Source organism: Maniola hyperantus, chromosome 16, assembly GCF_902806685.2.
Source record: "Maniola hyperantus chromosome 16, iAphHyp1.2, whole genome shotgun sequence".
Taxonomy (NCBI): Eukaryota; Metazoa; Arthropoda; class Insecta; order Lepidoptera; family Nymphalidae; genus Maniola; species Maniola hyperantus.
In genome coordinates this window covers 9,406,661-9,423,118 of record NC_048551.1, presented here as the reverse complement: position 1 = coordinate 9,423,118, position 16,458 = coordinate 9,406,661, and the positions used below count along the sequence as shown (strand labels likewise).

The following is a 16,458-nucleotide window of genomic DNA, read 5'->3' as shown; positions in this document are numbered from 1 at the left end:
ATTATAATCTTACTACGAATAAAATAAGCAAACATTTTGCCGTTATTAGCGAATCCTCGATTATTGTTTCTAAACCTTCAATGAATTAAAGTAATGCCATTGTCAGGCGTAACCCGTTGAATATCCAAAACTGAGTCATTACGGGAACCGATTCTAGGAAAAAGATTCACCGCAATGATGTTTGTTATAAACATTCATTTGTAGTGGAATAACTGTGTATGTATGACGTGCGGAGTGCAGTTTTCAGTTCAGAAATGGAATCCATTCCAAATGTTTTGATGAACAGTAGTGTTGTGACGGCGCTCTCTGACGCTGATTTGGCAGCGATCGAGCTGTTCAAAGGATACCCGGACGGGCTGCTGAAGTTCGCGACAGCCTGCTGCGGAATCTTCATGCTGATCGGCATTCCTGGAAACATTATCACCATCGTCGCGTTAGCTCGCTATGAAAAGGTAAGTGATACACCGTAGCCGTGCCATACTTTAATATTATAAACTAGGTGATGCCCGCGACTTCGTTGGCGTGGATTTGGCGATCTTTGATTTCCCGGGATACAGAGAAGGGTTCAGAGTTAGCTTACATCCCGAAAACGGACAAAGGCTATTTATTAACCTAGAAAAGCAAGGAGTTCTCACGGGTTTTATGGAAAACTTAAATCCACGTGAACGAAGTCGCGAGCATAAGCTAGTAGTATATAACTTTACATGTTTTTTAATATCACCACATGCAAGTATGAATACTTACTTATTTAGATTCAGTTTGTTACAAAAATATTAGGTAGGTACGTCCAGTCTATATTATAGGTTTGTTGTATAAACCCAACAAGTTATTTTTACTTATATGTAGCGTAAGGTTACTTTGTCTGCATATTACCTACTCAAGAGAAGCTATAAGCAATGGCATTTTCCTCATTATGAGCGATAAATGTGGTAAATGACAAATCCATACTAATATTATAAATGCGATAGTGTGTCTGTCTGTCTGTCTATCTGTCTGCTAGCTTTTCACGGCCCAATAGTTTAACCGATTTCGATGAAATTTGGTACAGAGCTAGCTTACATCCCGGGGAAGGACATATGCTACTTTATATCCTGGAAAATTAAAGAGTTCCCACGGGATTTTCAAAAACATAAATCCACGCGGACGAAGTCGCGGGCATCATCTAGTGTGGCGGTTGCCACAGTACAAACTATAAGTATAAGTAAAATAATAAATATGGGAAACGGTAATAACCGATAGCTAAACCAAAAGGTATTAAGTATTTACCCACTTACTTGCTCATACAAAACTACTGTGTTTCTGGTTCAGGAAGACGTTGTATATGAATGAAAATATAGGAGAATTTTGTTTGAAAAGTTTGTACCTACTAAATGCAATGAGAAATAGGCTATTACAAAATTACACACTACTTACTTTCTGTAATATATTTAACACTTTTTAAAGTGTTTCTTAACTAAGAAGTCAATTTATTTTCATTGGTTCACTAATGAATGACAAAAAACGTATGACAAATTATCAGTTCACCAAAAACTTTTGAAAAACTAATCAAATCACAAACGGCGTATACCGCAAACATATCATTTTACAAAAGATCATTTGACAAATATTCTATTCACAAATGTTAAACTTTCCAAATTTGCTGAATGTAAAAATATCATTTAAAAATTTATTATTTCACCAAATAATTTGTTTTTCAAATTCGCGATTTTACAAAATAATAGATGATAAATTTATTATTTGATAAAATAACTAATTAACAAAAAACACAAAAAGTCTGCATACATATGCAAACCCCTATGCAACGCAGCAATAATATCATGGGGCTCCTTTTTTCTGGGTGGTAAAAAAAGAAATAACCCACGAAGGGGATGGCGGGGTCTTACAGACCCCGCCATCCCCTTCTAACCTAACCGTTCCGAGTCGGAGTGCCCCAAGTCCCGAGCTCGCTTCGCTCGCTCTTGATGGTGGAAGCGGGGGGGATGAGAGAGACCCCCCACCATAGTGGTGGTCTCTTCTCGTCGACCGGGGCCCGTCGACGGAGCGGAGGAGGGGCTCCTTTTTTCTGGGTGGAAAGAGACCCCCCATTATAGCAAGCGGTCTCTTCCGTCGGCCCGGTCGACATAATATAAAAGATTTGGTGAATTCTTAAAGTATTTATCAAACAGTTCATTTTATTAAACAATTCATTTTATCAAAAAAAAAGTGCGATATGTTGTTTTACTAATTAACACGATTAAAGAAATCAATTGTTTGTCAAATGATATTTTATGAAATAACAATTTGTCTGGTAATTTGTTTTATCAAATGAATTATTTGTAGAAACATAAGTTTTATACCGATCATAAAACGATTCATAATTTTGCCAAAATTTGTTTGGGAAATGAAACTTTGTCATTTGTTTTTTGTCAATTGATCGGTCACCATTTTCATTGTTTGCAATTCATAATTTAGTTTGATTTAGCTATCTAATAAAGAACTGTGGATAGTAATGCAAATAATTTTGCTACATTCCTACAGAAATATTTGTCTAGTTTATTTACATAGTTCACTGTACACGTGCTGTAGAAACATTTGTTAATTTTCTGAAAACTAGGTAACATACTTTAATCTATAAATATATTATTAAAAAAAATTAAAAAAATGTAGGTATAAACCACTAGAAACGATGTGTAAATTTATATATACATGGATCCTAGACTTTATCTAAATAGTACCTAGATATAAAGTAGATCATAAACTTAGAATTGGCCTATAGCTGTCGACACCCAGTCTGCGGAATAAGATCTAATAATAGATAATTTTGCGTAGTCTCCCTACTACATGTTTAAATTACGTATATACTACTTACGTACAAATCAATATTCGTATTATTGTGACGCACTTGTTTACCTGGAATATAAGTACTTATTATTATCAAAAGCATAAGTCACTATTTGAAGAACATTTTCGTGATGCTACTTCCCGCATGTAATCGTTCCAAATGACGTAGTTTTTGAAGTATCAACAAAAGATAACAGGCAACAGCTGTACACAGTCACGCAGTCTGACTGAACTCTTTGGTCATACAATTCAAGGAATTAATAAGTGGAGAAATACCCACACTGAGTACCTACCCACAGAACTACACAGTTCTTGATATCATTACATAGTATAAAATAAAGTCGCTTCCCGCTGTCTGTATGTATGAACGCGTAGATCTTTTAAATTACGCAACGGATTTTAATGCGGCTTTCACCAATAGATAGAGTGGTTCAAGAGAAAGGTTTATAGGTATAGTTTAATATTGGTTTGTGTTAATTTGCTGAAATATGACGATATTTGAACAAAATATCGGAAGAATCACTCCTCACTGACACCACATTAGTCTACATTGGACCCATGCGAAGCCGGGGCGGATCGCTAGTACATAATAAAACCGGATAAGTGCGAGTCGGACTAGCACACGAGGGGTTCACTGCCATCGTACAAGAAATAACACTTTATAATTTTTTAAATTTTCATGGCGGCCATTTTGAAATTTTTATTATTTTTTGTTATAGCGGCAATAAAAGTACACGTTCCGTGAAAATTTCAACAATCTATCAATTACGGTTCACGAGTAGGTACAGGCTGCTGAAAGATAGACGGACAGACGGACAAGGGAGGCTTGGTAATAGGGTCCCATTAGCACTCTTCGCGTATGGAATAAAAATAGAAAAAGTCAAAGAACTTAACAAGATAGTAAAGATACTATTGTGGCAACAGCAAGATAGATATCCGGTTTCAAGAAGAATACAGACTTTGTAACGTATTCTAAGAAAATAAATAAATAAGAACATTTAAATAAGTATACCTATATAGAAGCTAAAATTCAATATAGAAATTGTCCCAGTGAAATATCGTAACAAAGGGACGTGCTTAGAACACCCAAGTAACGATTACTGATATTTTTGGCAACGCGTGTGATGTTTAATATTTTCCTAGTAATTTTTATTCGTAGTATTTTCCTGAAATCCAGAGATAATAGGATCTTTTATACATTTTAACTTTTATGATTTCAAAAATAAGGAATAAGAGCATACAATGGACCATATCAAGCGTCAAATACTACTTGCCTGCTATGCTTTGCCTTGCTAGTCGGAAATTTAAACATAATTTGACTTTTAGGGCGCATCCAAATTAGTCAAAATTGATAGAAAACAGTACACTTATCTCGGAAGAGTATTCCAAACTAATGCGTTTGGAATCTCAACTTACAAAACGAGCCTATGCTCGCGACTTCGAACGCGTGCACTACATAAATTTCAAACCTCCATTTAACCCACTTAGGGGTGGAATTTCAAAACATCATTCCTTATTGGATACCTTGACAGCAACCTTGCTAGCTTGACCCTGCAAATTTTATGTGTCTAGGACAAACGGTTTAGGCTGTGCGTTGATATAAGTATATATATAAGTCAGTCAGTCAGGACTTTTTATATTTATCATACAGGTGATGATTCTTACTACTTGAAGTTTAAGTTTAAGTTCAAAAGTTGTAAGGAACCAATTTAGTGTCATTTAAATCCAGTAGACCATCTATAAAACGCCGTCCGCCGAAGAATTTACTGCAATAAGCAATAACAATATTGTGAGTCTTTTGATTTATAAGTCTTTTTCGTGACTATACCTACAGTAACAAATTACTTATTTTATTTCAAAGCTATTTCGAAGCAATTTCTCATTTTTGAAAAGAAGACTGATTTATTTAACCACAACAAAGTTCTCAGATTGAATAAAATCTTATACTTACCTAAATCTGAGAAAAGTTACAATCAACATTCAGTTATCATTAAACGTACGTCATAATAATTACATATGTGTAGCATAAAATATAATAACGTCTGTAAGAAAAGTACCTATTGGTTATTTAATACATATTTATCTACCTGTTTTTCACGAAAAACTGTACATACTACTGTACGCTTGCAAAACTTTACCTCTTAATACATATGTATTATTATGAGTTTTGTGGTTCAATTTAAAAAAAATGTGTCATAGTTGACGCACTTTTGTGCACCACAGAATGCTCGTTACGTTAATTAATTGCGAAAGAAAATTAGTTGTAAAGGTTACTTCGTAATTGAGCACAATTATTAAAAACTTTATTGTCTTGTCTTTGAGCTAACGAAGAGCTAACATTTAATATCGTGCACGGATAGTTAACTCAAAAACAAAGACAAAACCATTGTCCAACTAAAACAAAAAACTCCAATAAAATATCAAAGATAAAAGAAAACAGTTGGAACTAAACTTTTACCTAATAATAAAATATATCTTCATTGAAATACTGATCGTAGTAAATATAAGGAAAGGTAGGAGAGAAATAAGCAAAACGCCTATCGAATGAACATTTTCAACTTATAAAGTCATCAAAATCATCGACCCTTACAAGTTCATCGTTATCTCACTCCATACATATCTAAGGGGCTACCAAAATGACCTTACGTATATTATTATATCTATCTTATCTTTGTTATTTACGTTATCTTAGGTACTAGGAAATGGTCTAAGTCCATACTCCACACGAGGAAGCTATCAGATTGCTTTCTAAAACAATTTCCCAAAATGTTATATACTTATCAAACACATAAAACAATCATAAAATTGAAATTTCTGTCTGTGCTTGTATATGAAAACTGGCTTTGATAAGCTTTTATAAGTTTTTTGATACTATCTCAAAACCCAACCACCAATCAAAAGAAAACAACCCCTTTGTTTTGTTTGTTGTGTTTTGTATAACTGTAAACTGTGCGCTATGGTCCCAAATAAAAGATTATTTATATATTCAATCAGTATTTTTTTGTAATTTTAGCTGTCTGTCTGTTTGTGCGACCAAAATATCTTTGAAACGGCTGAACAGATTTTGACGCGACTATCACAGGCTAGTTGAGGACCTAGTCATCTTCTTATTCCGGCAAAACAAAGCAAAACAGAAAAATTCGACAGTAGGTACCTATAAGTCCCGTAAATTGCTATTGCTCTGGAACCAAGTCTCATTAACATCGAAATTAGGTCATTTTAACGACAGCCGAAATAAAAATATACCATCAGCTCGAACTTAAGGTTAGTGCTGACGTCACTAAAATGGCGGCCAAGCGCATTAGAAATTTGCGGGACTTATACATCGCATAATACCCTTAACCTCATCTGTTGAACACCTTATTCACTTCTAAAAAGGTTTACGCTTCGAGAAAACGGAATATTTTACTTTACGTGCAAAAATATTCTATTAGCCTATTTTAACGATTGACTGCTTGGCTTTATAGAATCAGTCGGCTTACTTTTATGCCTCTCGTATACCTTTACCCTTTTACAAATCTTTATTTATGTTGACTATAAAATTAACTACATACCTCTATGTCTATATACCTAATGGAGAAACTGACTGACATTATTAACGTGCCTACGTACCTACTATAGGTCAAACTGTTGGGTCTGGGAAAAGCATGTCGGTTTCCTTTATAACGTAGATTTATTAAGAAAGCATTTTCAAAAACGATAGTTAGAATAACATTTGAATAATGTACCTTGTAAAATATATTTGCCAGAAAATTGATTTATTTAATGTGTTTTCAAGACCATCATACTTAATATCAAGAACCTATTATACCCCGTACCATTTTTACTCCGTACATTAAAAGGAAAAAGGAACCCTTATATGATCAGTTTTTAGTCTGTCTGTCTGTCTGTCTGTCCGTCCGTCTGTCCCTATTGGGGATACTTCCCGTTGACCTAGAATCATGAAGTTTGGCAGGTAGGTGGGTCTTATAGCACAAGTAAAGGAAAATATCCGAAAACAGTGAATTTGAGGTTGCATCACAAACAAATATTAAAACGTGTTCATAAACAAATAATTAGTATTTTCAACTTTAAAAGTAAGAATACTATAACAAACGGGGTATCATATGAAAGGGCTTAAAAATTCTAATTTTTTTTTATTTTATTAGCTAATTATTTTTACGCTTAATAGTCTTTGATTTAACGTGCAAAATGTCGAAAAAATACGACTGTAGTACGGAATCCTCGGTGCGCGAGACTGAATCGCACTTGGCCGGTTTTTTTTATTGCAAGATAGGCTTGCGCTTGACGAAAATCATGCCTAATAAAATAAGGTCTAGGTTGGAGCGCGCTTGCCTAAAAGATGCCTATTCACTCTTGCCTTGAAGGTATTTAGATTTTACCTGCTTCGAGTTTTCTTCCGTATCTTTTATAGACCCAACAAATCCTTTTCTCACCTGATCGGTAGACATAACAGTACTATAACATTTTATTCTTTTCCTCGTACGTCCCCTTTGTTTCATGTCTGATAATAATCGCGCGCCCTTTGTTATTGCGTGCGCTTTTATTTAGGATTTTATCTCACCTAACTTTACTCATTTAAAAGGTGCTTTCAAAACATAAATAACATTTTGTGATGGTTGAGTTCGTTTCAGATTTGCTTTCAAACAAAACCTTTTTCTGTAAGTACTAAGTAGTTGTAGTAAAGTCGTTATACTTATTTTAGTAGTATAGAACGTATATATAGAACGAATAGAACGTTAAATACTTATTTTTTATTTTAAAGCTGTACCCTACTTCATTTTCAAATCTTTACCTCCAGCGTTACTACACATATAAATAATAAATCTTAGTTTTAAATATCGGTATTAATACCAAAATTATAACTCCACTGTTTCTTTACAGGTCCGAAACGCGACTGCAATATTCATAATGAACTTATCCTGCTCGGATCTGCTGTTTTGCTGCTTCAACTTACCTCTGGCTGGTTCCACCTTCTTCAAGCGGTCCTGGCCTCATGGACAGCTTCTGTGCCGCCTGTTCCCGCTTGCAAGATACGCGCTTGTAGCCGTCTCTCTCTTTACCGTCCTTGCTATTACAGTCAATAGATATGTTATGATTGCTCATCCAAAATTATACCCCAAGTAAGTAAGAAGTAGTTTTAAAAATACACTGTTCTATTTTTTATTTATTTAACAGGTAAACACGGATGCGCTTGACTGTAATCTTAATTTGGTGGATAAGAGTAACAAATTACAGCCCAGTTATTCGGAAGAACTATTGGCTCATATTATGCAATACAAATTACTCTTCTATGCTATAATATTTTAAATACTTAGGTAGTAGATGATACTAATAAACTGTATCTTTCTTTCTCAGGTTATACAAAACTCGAAATATTGCAATAATGCTGATCACTATCTGGGCAGTATCATTTGGAGTCGTGACGCCAGCCTGGTTCGGGAAATGGGGCGTGTTTGGATTAGATACGAACATTGGATCGTGCTCAATACTCAGTGATCAATGGGGACACTCTCCGAAGAAATCCTTATTTCTAACTGCATTTATACTTCCGTGCTTGGCGATAATACTCTGCTATGCGCGAATATTCTTTATAGTTCGCAAAGCGACAAAGAAATCTCTGCCTAAAGCTAAGAAAGCTCCAGCTTCAGAAGAATCTTCATCAGCAGACGTATCTTCATCAGTATCTGCACGACTAACAACAGACAATAGCAGTAGTTACAATATAGAACAAATAAAAAACGCTCACGTTTCATTTTCACAAAATGGTGTTTCACCACAACCGCGTATCGCCACATTTTCAGTAGAGACAAGAGATGAAATCATTAGATACCCTGTAGATATCCAAAGTGAACCAGTCAGATTGCGAAGAACCGCTTTGAGAAAGTCGATGGCTCTTTTGAAGATCACGCTTCCATCAAGAAAAGATAGAAGATTGGGAACAATGATAATTGCCATTATGATATCTTTCTGTTTATGTCATTTACCAATTACAATAACCAAGGTTTTAAGAGAACTGAATCCATACCCAGCCTCTAATATTGCTTCGTACATCCTACTGTATTTATCGTCTAGTATAAATCCTGTTATTTACGTTTTGATGTCAAGTGAATACCGGAAAGCTTATAAAAATCTTTTTAGACGACGAAATAAAGTGAGTCGAATATCTCTTAGAAATAACAGATAACCTATAGTAAAAAAAAATGGCGTCAATGTAAACCGTGTATAAATATTATACACAGTATTATACAAGTTCTAATTTTAACACTCATGTTACTGTTTAGCTTTACTCGAATATGTACTGCTGCTATTGTTATGAGATGTGTAAATGTGAGTTGTTTTGTAAATAAAAGTAGAAATTAGATTGGTTCGTAGCATATACCTGCATTCTATTATGAGCTATTTGATGCAAGATTGTGCAGCATAAGCGTGAACGAAAAATATTTGTAACGTTCTGATTTTTGCCACTGCAGTCAGGTGTGAATTATCTAAAAATACAATTTGAGTATAGTTTTTATTCATTGTACGGAATTTAATCATATTCACGATTTTAAAAATTAAGGTAACTATGTTTAAAAATATTATCATACTGAAACTGCAATCAATAAACCTTGCGTCCAAAAGTTCATGTAGAAAATTTAAATAACAAATCGTTTGAACTAGTTGTCTGACTGACTCTTGAAAACGTTGTAAGAATTTAGCTAATTTTTGTTATTCTTAGAGGGAATACAATACGCCATAATTATGATATTTTATATATTTTAAGATTAGGAATAGATATTTTAAGGATTATTTATTTATGGAAATTGTATAGGTACATGAATAAGAAAAAGAAATAGGTATATACAGCGATTGGAATGTAAATTAATACCTATCTATGCACTTGTAACTTGCGAAGTCAGTTAGTAATCTAACATGTAACTAAACTTGTAAACTTTTACAAACAAGTTTGATCGTTTTAAGGCAGTTTAAGTGTATTTTTTTAAATAGTGCATATTGAAAATTACTTTCACATTCCGCTTGAATAAACTTAAAAATAATATACCTAACTATTAAAAAGTACTTAGATGTACTGTACGGAAAAGCTAAAGATCTTGGACACTGGTCACTGAGATTAAACAATTCCTTTTATCTTTCTGAAATACTGGTGTATAAGTTTAAATAACTACTAAATTTAAATAACTGGTGTACCTATAATTCAGGTACTTATAATATACTTAAGGTATAGGCACATAGAGTACCTACTTTTTTGTTATTTCGTCCTGCTTAGTAAATTGCATTTTTAATAAAAACTCGACCTTTATTACGTAAGATTATAATAATAATATGTAGAAATGATTTATTTATTATATTGAGCAATAAAGTTGGCAAGGAGATTGGTATTATAATAATAATTTATGAAAGCAATTAAATTGAGAAGTGTTATGTATATTGTATTTTTGTCATTCTTAGACATAATGTATTTCTTAATATTGTTCTGAAAATAATAGTATTAGGTAATTAAATAAAATTAATTAATTATTAAAACTATAAAATGAGGTGCTGTTTCAAAAATAGATTCGATATAACCGATTTGATCGCATTACTTTACAAAAATCATAAAATACTTGTAGATAAATATGTTTGTTTAAAAATTCAAATAGGTGTGTAGAATGCTCAAAAACAATATATTTCTTGTTAGATGAGTTACCTATTTTTCTATTTGTAAAAAAATTAAATAATTGTTCATAAAACCTATCAATTGATATCGCTGCCGTTTTTTTTTTTATAAATGATGTTTACCATGTTTGGTAAAAGCCTAGGTAGGTAAGTATGTTTTTATTGCGTAAAAAAGTAGTATGAATAACATCAATAAGCAGTTACTTAAATTATTGTTATAATTATTATCATTTGCAAACTGTTGCGAATTTTAAAGTAAAAGAACCAAAAATTAATTTATGTTTTAATATCGAACATTATTTTTCTGTACCTACCTACTACTTGTTTAAAAACTATTAGGTAAGTACTCTTATTTATTTACATTAGATACTCATTACAATCATATTTCTAAAAAAGTTTACAAAAAATAAAACTCTTTTGTGATTTATTATAATAATAATAATGATCATACCTAATGAATGCGAAAAATTTACTTAAGATAACGCGTCAAATTTAACTCCTCACGCGCCATTTTAACTTTATGTGTCAAATTTCATCTTAAAAGTACGATTTTAGTCCTTATTTTAAAGGTGAACCGTATTTTTGACATGACAGTTGATCCATAAACGCGCATATCCATAGAATGGCGCGTGAGGAGTCATTTTGTAAGGATTACTAAAAGTTGTTACTGATTTTTACGTTTCAAAATCAAGACACGGTCCATTTTTTTTTTAATTGTGTTAATTAAAGCAAAATATTTAATATGGGTCTGTTTGTTATGTTATTTACCTAAATGTTAGCTATAAACTTTTATAAGTAGCTATTAGAATTATGTATTTCAGGTAGGTAGGTACAATGTTATACCAACTGAAGAAAAAAAATTACTTTTTGGTAGTACCTAGGTACTGAAGCAGGAATAAATATTTCTAGGACAAAATATTAGGTTATACCTATGTGGTTTTCGGTTATTATTTAGAACCGTTTTGATAGTCTGTGCTTACTGATATCCTTATAATATAAATAAATTATTTATTTATTAAATACCTTTATACTTATTATTTAAAGGATAATAATATTAACATTTGCATAACATTATAATATTGTAGTGATTGTATGAAATCAATTGGTATCATTTATTAATGTTATATGTACTACTACTATACGAAATGGATGTTTCCTTAGTGTAATGAACTTTGTTAATATTGTTTATAAATGTATTCATTTATATTTACCAAAGAACCAATTCTCCTGGGGCCATGCAACCCTAGCCATTGAACTTACCAAAGATATTATGATTAAAGTAACATTTAAATTCAATAAACATGTTTATTATTTGTTACCTACCTAGTAGGTACCTACTATATGCTACAATAGAAAAAAAAACCGGCCAAGTGCGAGTCAGGCGCGCGCAAAGAGGGTTCCGTACTACAGTTGTATTTTTTCGACATTTTGCACGATAATTCAAAAACTTTGATACATAAAAATAAATAAAAATCTGTTTTAGAATGTACAGTTGAAGACCTTTCATATGATACCCCACTTGGTATAGTCACTCACTTCGAAAGTTGAAAATACTAATTATTATATATATAGATTATATAGACCACAATTTAAATGTCAGCTATAAGATCTACCTACCTGCCAAATTTCATGATTTGATTGATAGGTCAACGGGAAGTACCCTGTAGGTGTCTTGACAGAGAGACAGACAAACAGACAGACAACAAAGTGATCCTATAAGGGTTCCAGTTTTCCTTTTGAGGTACGGAACCCAAAAAAACCGGCCACGTGTAGCAGCCTCATCGAGGAAAATATTACTATGGTCCATATTGGCACTGATTCACACTTTTAGAGTTTTCGCATGCTCTTCTTACTAATGTAATATGAAAAGGACAGACACAGTTTGACAGTTCTAAATTTAATTTTTAGATGATAAAACCCGTGATTTTAGCGCGCAGTCGCGAACCTACTGTTTAAATTTCTATTGTGCACTGAAATTTTGAGTCTTTAAATGTGAAAGTCATGTTCCGTTCCTTTTTTAGCATTAGTAAAAAGAAAAGTATGCAGATACTCTAAATTTAGTTTAGAGAGAGACTAGAGAATCCTAGTCCATATTTAGAGAACTTTTTCTACTAATTATGAGTTTATGACCACAATTTAATTTTTTTTTTGTGTGATGTAACGACAAATTCACAGTTTTCAGATTTTTCTCCGAATGTCTGCTATAGGACCTAACTATCTGCCAAATTTCATGATTCTAGATCAACGGGAAGTACCCTGTAGGTCTCTTGACAGACTGACAGACAGACAGACAACAAAGTGATCCTATAAGGGTTCCGTTTTTCCTTTTGAGGTACGAAACCCTAAAAACGCATAACAATTGACATTATTGCAACTTTTTTATTTGATTACCTTACCTACTTGGTGGTAAGTGATTATGCAGTCTAAGATGGAAGCAGGCTGTGTTCGCACTTCGCAGCGGATCGTATTGTATATCTACCTAATACCGGTAAAACTACATCGCATGGTACCTAGCACCACGTCTTTACCGTAGGTTGGTAACTTGCCATGGCTGAAACGTAAGCCTCCCAGTGTTAGAGACAATATGCAGAGAAACTTTCAGCTTTTATAAAATAACGAATATCTGGCCCTCACTGGCTCTCTCTCTCTATTAAGTCAATTAACACAAAATTAGTGCCATAAACGGTATCTAGTAAGCCCCACAAAGCATGGAAACATGAACTGTATATAACTCAATCAGCCCGCACTAATTAAATAGGTACCTACGTAGAATATGTTCGTTCTACAAAGGGAACAATAAAAGTGATCTAGTAACATAGGAATTCGGAAGCCTTTGTTGCTGGTTGATTTAACACAAGATTAATGGTAAAGTAAAGAGAAACTTTACGGCTAAGGGTCATGACACATCCGCACTGCGTAGCATCGTCACCATCGTAACATGATGCGGCGAAATGCTGATGAGATATTCGTACTGTCATACGATTTTCACTGAATGAAAGCCTCTAGCTCATTTGACATTTATTTTAAAACAAGCTGATGCACGCGACTTCGTCCGTGTGGAATTAGGTTTTTACAAACCCCGTGGGAACTCTTTGATTTTCCGGGATAAAAAGTAGCTTATGTCACTCTTCAGCTGATCCGCCCGGCTTTGCTTGGGTATAATTTTGATAGGTTTATTATGTACGTAATATTATGTAGTGTATGTCCATCTGGAAAAAAAATACTTTTCAAATAACGAAAGTATTTTTGAAATCGGATGAGCATTATTGGGGATTAGGTAAGTACAACAATACTTGGAAACCTTTCCTCTTGATTATATTCGTGTAGATTTAGATATGGACTACGCTAGGTGTTGATGCGTGGTGTACATGAGGTTGTCCGTACCTATCTGGAAAATAACTGTTTCTATTTTGCCATACGATGCCTCTGCATTATTCTATGTTACGACAACGACGACGCCGTGGTGATGTGTCCCGACCCTAATGGGAAACTTTACTACTAACTCTTGTTCTCAGGTTTAGATTATGTTAATTGATGGACAGCAACATCTACCAGTAAACGACTTAATTGGATTAATTCTGATTTATTGTTCTACTGCAATAGGTAGGTAGCTTATTTCCCGCCTAACTAAGTTAAATTTTCGCTTCATAGTTTCGCCCTAGTAGGTAACTAAAGTTATTTACAACTAGTTTGATGAGAGAACGAATGGTTGAGGGAGTAAAACCAACAAACAATTCCACGTTTAGAACATTTTGAATACAGTTTGAACTTTGAAGCTCAAAGTGGTTGTTTCGTTATTATGCTGCGTCATGCTACGCTACGTTACACTTTAGGTATGCTTTGTACGTTCCCAGTTTATTGGATTGCAAGCAATGACTTTATATCGCGGATATGTTACGTTCATACTATAATAGAGAGAGAGCCAGCGAGTGCCAGACCTTCGTTATTTTATAAAAGCGGAAAGTTTCTCTGCGTATTGTCCTCAACACTGGGAGGAACGTTTGTTTAGATCATGGGGCTTTGGAAGATAACAGGTAATAAAAGTGTGAAAAATCTTACGTCACAGTACCTATAAAGTCTTATTAGAAATCACATCATGTATTGCTAGTTGCCACCCACTTAGTGTCGTGGCAACCCCCTGCCAGACACCCAACTTTTGGAAAAGCACCCTTATCGTCAGTTAAGCGCTAATCCAACGCTGTGTTTACCGCTACGGAATTTAGAACTAGCTTTTAACTACGGCCCTGTATTTTAGGTCACCAGTAAGTAGGTATATGCGAAAACCGAATATAACCTCTGCGTGAAAATTATGTTCATTACACTGACTGACTGAACGTGAATGATACCTACAATACAATTACTTACCTACTCGCGAAAGCTAGGTTCGCAGAATTCGTTTGAATTCTAAAACGAGACAGAACTAGTTAGAAGCCTTTAGGCTAGATATGCTAATGGTTAATTACTGTCTCGCCTATTTCAAGTCACATTAAAGTTAAATGTCCCAACTCCCACAATTTAAATCCTGCTACATGCGAGGAAGGTCGCCCATGCGATGGACCGACCAAATTAAGTTTGCTGTGGACGGTCCCTCGCACGAGTGTACCTATCAGCAGCCAGCAGCAGCCAGGCCAGCAGGGAGGATTAGCGAATGCTCCTAAGGCGTAATCTGCCCTCAAGACGTTGGTTCGTTGCAACCACGACCGCTCTGTCAAGAGGGTTACGACGTAGAAGGAGACATGGTATCGCATTAGTATAAGTAGGTACCTATACTATCTAGATTTTTGTACAAATTTTTCCGGCGCACACGGTGACATGTGGCCTATATCATCATCATCATCACCAACAGATTGCTGGCTCACTAGTCACTACTGACGCGTGCTCAGTAGTGAGCCAGCAATGGGTTCATTTCATTCACACATTCACCACCCTTCCAGCATCAGTTTTCCCCACCTGCAATTTTAATATTAAGTTTATTAAGTTTTATTTTATTTTCACATATCAATTAATGAAATATTACATGTTACATATTAAATTGGATATTATTACATATTAAATTCCATATAAAATACAGATAAAAAAAACAAGTAATAATTAAGTAGACCTAGGTCTAGTAGACGTAATATGGGTAGGTATTTCAAGTCACAAAGTACAAAGCTGTGATAGCCTAGTGGTTAGGACGTCCGCCTTCTAATCCGAGGTCAGGGGTTCGATCCCGGGCACGCACCTCTAACTTTTCGGAGTTATAAGCGTCTTAATTAATTAAATATCACTTGCTTTAACGGTGAAGGAAAACATCGTGAGGAAACCTGCATGCCTGAGAGTTCTCCATAATGTTCTCAAAGGTGTGTGAAGTCTACCAATCCGCACAGGGCCAAAACCCTTCTCACTCTGAGAGGAGACCCGTGCTCTGTAGCGAGCCGGTTATGGGTTGATCATGATGATGATGATGATTTCAAGTCAGGAGTGAATAGGCATCTTCTAGACAAGCGAGCTCCATCTTGTAGGCTGCATCATCACTTGCCCGCAGGTCTGATTGCATCTCACCTTGGTATATATAACCTTATAAACGTAGACCTTTAGGATTTAACTGCAGTTGGTGATATAATCCTCTTACTAAAATATAATATGAAAATAGTTTTCACTGTTTCATACAAGTATTTCAGTTAAAGCTAAAACCTGCACTGCAGGTATCTGGATCCGGGTTAAACACACAAACAATTTATTAATTGCTAAAAAGTTATCTACAGAAACGGTTTATCTCTGGTTTGCATAAAATATTTAGACATTGGACACGTTTTCAGCAAAGCGCAATTTCAACGACTGCCATAATATATTATGTCATGTTATGAAAGTTAGTTAAGTAGTATTAGTACTTTTGCACCTACTTCAAGCATTAGTATGTGTGTAATCCTTTGTAATAAAAACTAGTAAATAAGCTGCGATAGCCTAGTGGTTAGGCAGACACTTCTAACTTTTCGG

At 34.4% G+C, this 16,458-nt stretch overlaps 1 protein-coding gene across 1 annotated transcript; it reads left to right on the top strand.

Moving 5' to 3' along the window:
- The first annotated feature begins 22 nt into the window (after positions 1-22).
- Positions 23-11,769, top strand: LOC117989305 (G-protein coupled receptor moody-like). Its single transcript, XM_034976644.2, has 3 exons — positions 23-452; positions 7,705-7,943; positions 8,179-11,769. Exons 1-3 carry the CDS (start codon positions 219-221, stop codon positions 9,005-9,007), a joined length of 1,302 nt encoding a protein of 433 aa, XP_034832535.1. The 5' UTR covers positions 23-218; the 3' UTR covers positions 9,008-11,769.
- Positions 11,770-16,458: the final 4,689 nt, after the last annotated feature.

Excerpts from the sequence above, each read along its gene's own strand:
- LOC117989305 (XM_034976644.2), top strand. The coding sequence starts at position 219 with ATGTATGACGTGCGGAGTGCAGTTTTCAGTTCAGAAATGGAATCCATT. Across the intron at positions 453-7,704 it reads CGTTAGCTCGCTATGAAAAG|GTCCGAAACGCGACTGCAAT; the intron begins GTAAGTGATACA and ends GTTTCTTTACAG. Across the intron at positions 7,944-8,178 it reads CATCCAAAATTATACCCCAA|GTTATACAAAACTCGAAATA; the intron begins GTAAGTAAGAAG and ends TTTCTTTCTCAG.